A 9,476-nucleotide genomic window follows, 5' to 3' on the forward strand; every position below is an offset into this window, starting at 1 on the left:
CCTCCCACATTCACCCAAAGATGAACTCCATCCCAATCATTTTATTTCATATTATTTATAAAAGCGCCCAAAATATCTGGCAATATCACTTACATGTATTTTTATACAATCTTCCATTTTATGACTTGGTTAGGCCCATTTGTTATCTTTAAATGCAGAGATGGAAAATAGCTAAACAATTATTTTTAATACTGTTTTTAAATACAGCGTTGCGTTACTTAATGTACTTTGCTTGAGTTTTATATTTTGTGTAACTACATGGCTCAGAGGAAGGATTTCTGGAGGAAAAGTTTGGTTCTTTTTAGTCTGTTACCTTTATCTGATGACTGTAGTTGTAGTTCCTTTGCAGTGAACAAAAACAAACAAACAAAGGTTAAGCAACTGGACCAGATGAAAATCTATTGTTATATATTATTACAGTAATTCAGTTATTAAATTCAGTAATTTAGTTTTGCTGTCGGAAATTGGTCATTCTCCTGATGCGTAGTTTTACTTCTGATTATGTACTACATGATATACATTTTGTTGTTATACTTCACTTTTATGACTATAAATGACTCAACTTTTAGTAAAATGTTAAATACAGGTATTTTAGCTATGTCTAAAGGATTTTTTTAAATAGTTGGATTGTATTCTTCTTCTTCTTATTATTATTATTATATTTATTATTATTATTATTAATCATAATAAATGTCATAGACAAGAGGTAACACACAGTTGCAAAATATAGAAAAACCTCATAAAATAGTACACAGACATCCAAAGCCTTGAGTTGTGTACAGGATATGTATAGCTATAAGAAAAAAAATATAATAAAATAAAGTAAAATTAAATAAAGTAGCAGTAGCCTACACAAACAGTACATTATACATAGAATTTAAATTTAAGCACGTATTTTTTTATGCTGTGTGTTTTTCAAAAGCGTCTAATTGTTTTGCAGTTAATCATTATCCCGGAAAGGCACGCTCAACTCATCAGGTCTGATCGATTGTGCGTATCGATCGCTGCGTACTGCGTCACCCAGTCACGCGTGTTTTTTTAAACCTCCCGGCGGGCTAACGTTAACTCGCGTGTGACTGGATTAAACGCGTCCGCACATCACCGATAGGGAGGTAAACATTAACCAGACCGGTCTGTTTTGCGTGTCAAAAGAGGTTGTTTTTACCTGACAGTGGAACATGGCGACGGCTGCCTCTGTGTGGTCTAAGGGACCTAAGTTGTACAGGTATTCTGTGAATCTGCACCAGGCGAGCAGGTAATTAAGTTTTTTTTTTCTTTTCTTTAAATGTACCGTTTAGCTAAGCATTCAGTAAAATGCCTGATGTGACTTTACGTATTTATTACCTGGAGGGTTCGTTGAGTGAGTCGCTAACTGTAAATTGAATTGAATTGAATTGAATTCAATTCACTTCAGGAATTATCAATCATCTAGAGTTAATTAGCTGCCGAAATTGAAACCCCAGAACTAAAGCACAACGTGACCGACTTTTCTGTTTGCTATACGTTGGCCGGCTAACGTAACGTTAACCAAACCTTAACAGCTTTCTAACAGTCGGCCCCCCCCCCCCCCCCCCCCTACATTTCGTTAACCGTGTGACTTCATACATTTTATTCTTTTGACTCAAGTCTAACACATTTTGCTAGATATATTGGCTAAATGCTAAAGTGAATCAGTGGGTGGGTGAGTTACAATGTGTTGTACCTTTTTTATGTCAGAAAACAGGGCCATTATTAACACAACAACAAGGCATTTTTTCCACACCAACTTTAATCATTTGCAGGACCTCTGAACTTTGTCCTGTAAAGCTACACTAAATGCAATTACCCATTGTTAACAACTTCTCCTTGCCTCTGCACCGTGTGCATTTCTTGATTGGCTGAAGTTTTTGGCTGTAACACTATAACTTTGTTATTTTTGGGAGGGTGCCATGGGAAATTCATTTCTAATTATAGCACCCAATTAAAGCCATTGGCCCATGAGGTTATTAAAAGAGTCTCACTGACCTTGAAAGTTAGTGGATTTTAATTAATAAAATAAATTCTTAGAAAGTGTTTGTGACTTAACAGACGGCCTTGAAAGTCCTACGTATAAGTAAACATATGCACAATGTAGCTCCCTAATCCATAAGTGGGCATATACCAACTGTTCTCCATGGGCTGCTCTTGGTCCAGCGCCTCAGATCCTGTGAAAAATCCGGATTTGAGGTCAATGTTTACATTGACATGGTTTCAAAATTACGAGTTTAAAAAAAAAAGCTCTGAAAGTCAATAAAATGTCCTTGGATTTGAGGTTCAGCTGAGTGTGGCAGCTCTGTTTAACACTGCATATAAATAGACATATTTTGTGTAGTCAGTGAAGCAGCTGAGAATTTTCCTGCTGGTTTCATTGACAAATTTTACTAGTCCAATTTTGCTTTAAATTTTAACTTTTTATGTGTTTATGTAAGGCATTAGTGTTTTTTTTTCTTTTTTCTTTTTTTTTTTTAAAGTTCAACCTGACATTTTGAAAAGACAGGCTATATGTAACTTATTGCTATTAATATTTTTTTCATCTTTTTTTTTTTTTCTGTAAATTTGAGCTGTAAATAATTCAGTTTTAGCTTAATGTAGTGGTACTACTGGTCGGAATAGTCCCTGTTTGCTTTAATGCCACTGTTTTGATCATCTTCAGTTCGCTTTATGTGGAAGAGCTCCAGAAAGTACAGCCTGCCCAAATGACAGATTCAAGTCTTATGTCTCTGCTTTGTGACTTTCAGAGACAGTTAGTCCCATTAAAATACAGATTGGAACCTCTTAGATTGTAACAATAGTTCATAAAGTGGATGATATTCCCATTTTATTCACTCCAGAGTGTGTGAGAAGAAGTTGCATGCCAAAGACACAAGCTATGGCATTCAGCCCACTCACTCATACAGTATGCATATTCTTAATATCAAAAGATATTAGCATGACTATCTTTTAGCCAATATGTCACACACATCTCTATTTTCCTTTTAAGTTTGTCTTTCTTCTATTGACAACTTCTCTGTTTTATGTTCTTGCTTTGAGCCTTTGTGAAACTTTCTTTCATCTTGTTTCTGTGTAGGAGGTTTTCAGAAAGCAGTGACAAAGGCTGGTTTCGTTCCTTATTTGTGCACAAAGTCGATGCCAGGAAAGATGCCCACTCCAACCTGCTGTCAAAGAAAGAGACCAGTAACCTGTATAAAATTCAATGTAGGCATAAGACATTTTACTTACTTACAAGTGAGGGTTTTTTTTTTTTCTTTAAGCATGGGTTTGCACAAGTGAATCTGATCCAATTACATCATATTGTAATGAAATGGATCCTGTTTCAAGTCTCAACCGTCTATCATCCATTTGTCTCTGCAGAAAACAGCTAAATAAATCATGTTAATTAAATTCAATCCACACTGGCCTCAGTGACCTCAGAGCAAACTGAAAGTAACACGAGAGACAAGCACTGGACTGCACTTTAACAAGTTACAGTATTTGTTATACGTACATCTCATATAGGCAGCAACAAGTTGTACTATAATAGTTTGATGTATAGAGTCTGAAAAGTTTTATATGTGACATCGAAACAATTTGTCTGGTTTTCTTTTGAATCTGCTGGGATAACTGTGTCTGGCTCTTGAGGAGAAATCTATCATTTTCCCTGGGCTTTGATCTTCTTTGTGACGTACATCAACCCATGTAGGAATTTCAATTTGAACACTCTATCAGCCGTAGCCTATAACCTATTGAAAGTGAATCTGTTTTGTATATGGAAGTCTTTGCTGAATTGGAGTGTGAAATTACTTTGTAGAAGAATTTGATTGTTGAATTTGCATGTATTTTTAAAAAAAAAAACCCATTTCTGATTAATCTGGATTTCTGTCTCTCTCTCTCACTCTCCCCTTTTTTTTTTTTTTTTTTTCTTTTAGTTCACAACGTCAAACCAGAGTGCCTGGAAGCATACAACAGTCTAGAGTGAGTGTGTTCACTGTTTTAAAAGATTCCCTACATTACCTTGACCAGTCAAGTTATGTTTTCAGTCTTTTGCTTGAATTATTGGATTTCTGTCAATAGTACATTTAAAAAAGAAATACTAATTTATAGACCATATGTGTATAATCAGGTGGCCTAATAAAGGTTAGATATTTTTGAGCCAATTAAATTTTGTTGATTATGCAAGTTAAGCGTTTACCCCATTAAAAATATGGTATTTATTCCATTGTAACAGTATTCTTACAGAATCATGAGATTAATTTAGTGTAAAATCAAGGTAATAGGAATAACGTTTTTAGGTACAACAGCAATTTGGATAGTTGTAGACATCATGCTCTCGGAGTACCCTCTAGCTAGTTATCATGGTGAAGTGACAGTATATCATAACTCTACGCACATTCAGAGAATCACTGTGTGTTGCACTTGTTTTTTATATGCTGACTATAGGGCAGAGGTGCAAAACAGGCTCCATCGGGACCAGGACTATCCATGTGAGGTGGTCGGAAGCTGGAATACCTGGTACGGAGAACAGGATCAAGCCGGTGAGCAGCAGTGCAACAGTAAACAGAAATCATGGCAAAAATTATGATGAAGAAAAGTTTCAGCTCTTATTGATCACAGTCCCTGTTTTTTTTTTCATTTTCTATCTGTATTTATCTACCTCAAGGCCTCATAAACACTTAGTTTGAGTGGCTGCAGTTCGGCTCTAATTTGTTTGGCAGAGCATCACCGAAAAATGTACAGATACACGGACAAACAGACTACAACATTACTCACCACCAACACCTCTCCTTTTACATATGATAGTTTAAAGCTTATAACGCACATTGAAGTGCATTCAGGGGCAGCAAAAAGTGAATAGATGGTGATGGAGGGTCTGTATCTCTTGGCATCAGACTTCACAAAGTGCGACAGTGACATCTGCTGTTCTGTTTCTGCAGTGCATCTATGGCGATACAGAGGAGGCTACCCAGCCTTGACTGAATGCCTGAAGAAGTTGAACAATAACAAGGTTTGCTGCACACCTTGTTTCCTTTGTTAAATAATAGAAAATACAGTGCAGAGATGCATAAAGTTGATATTTAAAATGCAGTTTACACTGATTCGGCGTTTTTATCTTGACTTTACAGAATTGTAGTTCACAGCAGAAAAGTACGGCGTAGTATATCTTTGTATATTTCTTTGTTTCATTGAAAGCATTTTCGTCTCTCTTCAGGAGTATTTAGAGTTTCGGAAAGAGAGGGCAAAAATGTTGATTTCAAGGCGAAACCAGCTTCTTCTTGAATTCAGTTTTTGGAATGAACCCCTGCCAAGACAAGGCCCAAACATCTATGAAATGCGCACCTATTACCTCAAGGTATCCACCTATATTACACATATAAAAATTACGTGTGTGTGTGTGTGTGTGTATTAGTGTAAGAGACTTAACACAGTCACTCAGTGCTGATGGTTTCAGGTAGCTGTGTACTTTCATTTTAAAATGAATCAGTCATGTCATATAGCATTTTGTATGGCACGTCAACTGAATCTGGGAACTATACTGTATACTGTACATTCAGGGGCCACTAGTATTAATATTATCGTGAAAAGGTAGGGTCCTCCTTTACTTTTACAGCTAGAATTTCTGGAGCCTTTTGAGGAAACACTCCAAATGGATGGCTGCCACTTTGGCAGTATAATGGTTTTCTACAGTTTTAGTAGTATGGATGTACACACACCACTACTATTTCACTTATTCTCAACAGTTGTTTGCATACTATTGGGCTACTTGTTGATTTCAGTGAGTGATGCAATCATGTTCTCTCTTTACTGACAATGCATATTTTAGCTCTCAGATCAGCTAATGACCGGATGCATTTTCACTGCATAATTTTTAGCAAACAAGACACTGCAGTGCACATTATTGCCAAGAGATTAGCTATTGTGTTTGGTACAATCATATTATTTTCACATTGTGTCCATTCCACTATTTTGCCCTTCCAGGACTGCCTGTGTTATTGGCACTTACTTATTCATTGATGACTTGTTGTATTGAGGAGTTAGCTGTTCACAAATAGAGACACTATGAATTTGCTCAAAACTTAGCTATGATGAAATCTGTGTGCTCCATGTTTTCCTGCATGTGGGCTCGTGTGGCACATAGAATTAGCCGCTCTGTTTAAAATATGCAAGCTAGAAATTTGCTTTTGTGCTTGTTCGACTGTGCTGGATCATACCGTAGCACTTTCACTGATTTAGGCCTTGTGTGTGGATGTGCTTTGGGAGGGGATGATGAGCTACTGTATGTCCTATTGTATTTTAGTTTAAACCATGTTTTATCTCCTCACATGTGTTTCAGCCGGGAACCATGATTGAATGGGGCAACCACTGGTAAGGGTTAACAAGCTTATTTTAAACTTACAGAAGTAATATATCAGTTCCCTGAACTGTTTCCCGTGTGAGCATTAAGTATTAGAGGTGCTGGGGTTATCATTATACTCCTGAAAATGACCTGTCTTTCAACAGGGCGAGGGCAATCGGATACAGACAGGAGAACGACGAGGCAGTGGGCGGGTTCTTCTCACAGATCGGTGACCTGTATGTTGTTCATCACTTGTGGGGTGAGTATTTACATATGTACTTTGTATATTGTTTTGTGATAGATTTTGAAGTAAAGTACGTTTACCATAGGCCATTCACTGTTGTTTAGCAATATGCAATCATGTACATCTTAAAGTTGAATGTTAGTAATGTTCATCCACACTTACAAGATGTACTGTATGTGGTTTGATGTCTTTTTGTTTACAGCTTATGAAAGTCTCCAGTCTCGGGAGGAGACAAGAAACTCTGCCTGGCTGAAGGAGGGATGGAATGTAAATGTGTATTTTACAGGTAGTATGAGACACTTTACCCACGTAAATAGTCCCAATTAAAAATCTACCACTTAGTCAAAGCTACTGTGTTCCTCATTAAATTACTTTTGTAATACAACTGCAACTGTGCAATATAAGAGTACAGTATTTTCTGTGGTTGTGCACGATATATTTTTCAGAAATCTGTTGCTGTTCAGGTTGAATTAGTGTCTGAAGTGGAGACTGTAGTGTTACAATGTTCATTTTATCTTAAAATTATGTCTTCCAAACTCTTTGGAGTCTAATATATCTACCAAAATATTTTGAATATAAATTACAACAATTTTAGTTTCACATTTCCTCCATTAATTATTATGATGTGGTGTCTGAGGTGGTACCAAAATCCCCATTTCCACTTGTCAGAAAACTGTACACCATTGCATCAATGTAAAGGTTTTTTGACATCTTTGCCACAAAATGATAAGGCTAAGATTTCATTCTGAAGTGTGAAGTCAATAGCGACAGAGTAAAAGGCAATCAGCCAACTTTTATATTTACATACCAAGTTTACTGGCCTGTCATTCTTTTTGAAGAGTATGGAGCAACAGATGAGAGCGCAGGGACAGATCGTAGCATAACCCCCTCAGGTACTGTAGAGAACAGAACCCAGAGGTGGAGCAAACAAAAATGTGTTCAGCAAGAGCAATTTTGCAGCAGCAGGATATGACTGTAGCAGAGTGAGCAGGTAAACATTGGGATATATACTGCGCATTATAAGTTAGTTTATTAGTAAGGAGCTTTCGTGACTGAATAAAACATATATCCAATAAAGGGCTAATGTTTTATGCTTCATGGAAACAGTAAACCTTGATATAAAGGCATACATTCATTAATTTAACACTAATTTACAATAAATGTACTGGCCTATGTCAAACAATGAAATAAGCCAGATACCCTGCTTCACTTTCAGAGAGGGCTTTACAAATCATATCAAAATGGGATAAAGTTTTAACTTGTGAATTGTACAGTTTTATTTCTTGGTATATTTTTTAAAGTGGACATTTCCAGTATGTCCATGTTGTTTTAACAAGGAAGAGTTTATGTTAACTCTTTAACATGTTTGTCTCTGTCTGTCCTCAGTACCTTTGATCCGAAGCATGGAGTCTAGAATAATGATTCCCACAAAGAATTCACCATTACAATGAGAAGATGACTGAAACTGCAAACACCTGAATGACAGAAACTCTTTCACCTAGTGCCAGAGCAGCATGGACTGAGTCCTGGTCTTACTGATTGTATTTCTTTTTATCTGCTGGACGATCTGTGTTACCACCAAGTATGTAAACAAAAACATTCTCTTATTCTATATTTGCACAGCAGCCAGTCAGTCGTAAAAAGCAATGATAAAGCGTTGGTGTGCATTTATATTGAGAATCTTGAAATACAAACATTTCGTAAGTTTAGGTCACATGGAATAAGGAATGAAAAAATTGAAACACTAAAATACAAAATTATACTGTATTTGCAGTATTGCCCAATCTAGTGCAATTTACATAATGATTGCGTAGAGCTAGGTGCTGCTTTTTGTTTTTTATCATTAATTATGGTAATGGATCATGCATTTGTTTTTCACAATGAAGGAATGGTCTCCAACCAGCCTTTTACGCTTGCGTTTTTATGACTGTATATGAATCACAGTGAATGAGATCACACTGAGCTTCACAACTGTGACTGTGAAAGACATGTTTGATCGAATAAAACTTGTCAGACTACCTCAATCATTGAAATATCTGACCATTTCACTGATTAAACTTTTTTTTTTTTTTTAGCCTATAGGGGGAATATGTGTATCTTATACTATGAAGGGGTTAGTCTTTTCAAAATAAAAGTTGACTAATACATAGCAGTGTTTTGTATTGTAAAATGCAGCACCAGTGTTTCACAGACAAAAATGTTTAAACAGGGCAACTGGACCTTGGGATTGTGGTCAGTCAAGTTTTCAGAAATGGTATAACTGAAAGCTAAACAATATAACTAAAGTTTAACTAAGCAAAATGAACTGTTTTGGTGGTTAAAAAGCTTTTAAGCAATCATTGTTATACTAACATAACTTTGAATACCTTTTATACCTCCACATTCTAAATGGCTAGTGCCTGGCCTCCCTCTGATTATATTGTTATAAGAAAAATCTATTTTGTAAGGGAAATGGTGAATGCTCAATGATCTGAACATGTTTCCATTTCTGGAAGAAGGAACATTACAGCTACTTAAATAATTACTGAGAAGTGGTTGAACAGAAAAAAACCCTCAAAAACAAAAAAAACAAGAGAAAAAAAGTCGTAGGACATAGATTTGACTGACCATCAAGTGGCGTTTGGGAAGTGTAGAGTAAGTCTGTGAGTCAATCAAATAAAAGACTCTTCCCTTAATCAAAATATGCAAATTGACCAACTTATTCCAACTTGTTTATTTTGTCTGTCCTGTACAGCTAGACTATGTGGTCCAGTGTGGGTACCTGAAAATTACACCTTTTTGTTGAATACCTCATTCCAAAACTACTGGTTAATAATCTGCTGCCATAACAGCCCCCACTCCTCTGTGAAGGTTTTCCACCAGATTTTCGAACCAGGCTGCAGGGATTTGCTCCCATTCAGCCAC

General features: G+C 36.3%; 1 protein-coding gene across 1 annotated transcript; it reads left to right on the plus strand.

The window, feature by feature from the left end:
- The first annotated feature begins 987 nt into the window (after window positions 1-987).
- Window positions 988-8,605, plus strand: nipsnap1 (nipsnap homolog 1 (C. elegans)). Its single transcript, XM_040155445.1, has 10 exons — window positions 988-1,255; window positions 3,086-3,213; window positions 3,924-3,969; window positions 4,435-4,529; window positions 4,929-4,999; window positions 5,204-5,344; window positions 6,326-6,357; window positions 6,493-6,587; window positions 6,775-6,858; window positions 7,959-8,605. The coding sequence occupies exons 1-10, from the start codon at window positions 1,179-1,181 to the stop codon at window positions 8,021-8,023; spliced, it is 834 nt and encodes a 277-aa protein (XP_040011379.1). The 5' UTR covers window positions 988-1,178; the 3' UTR covers window positions 8,024-8,605.
- Window positions 8,606-9,476: the final 871 nt, after the last annotated feature.

The sequence above is a fragment of the Xiphias gladius genome, chromosome 19 (genome assembly GCF_016859285.1).
Source record: "Xiphias gladius isolate SHS-SW01 ecotype Sanya breed wild chromosome 19, ASM1685928v1, whole genome shotgun sequence".
Taxonomy (NCBI): Eukaryota; Metazoa; Chordata; class Actinopteri; order Istiophoriformes; family Xiphiidae; genus Xiphias; species Xiphias gladius.

Bases quoted from the DNA above. Each gene is read 5' to 3' on its own strand.
- nipsnap1 (XM_040155445.1), top strand. From the start codon at position 1,179: ATGGCGACGGCTGCCTCTGTGTGGTCTAAGGGACCTAAGTTGTACAGG. The intron at 5,000-5,203 runs GTTTGCTGCACA...GTCTCTCTTCAG, and splicing joins AGAAGTTGAACAATAACAAG to GAGTATTTAGAGTTTCGGAA. The intron at 5,345-6,325 runs GTATCCACCTAT...CATGTGTTTCAG, and splicing joins TGCGCACCTATTACCTCAAG to CCGGGAACCATGATTGAATG.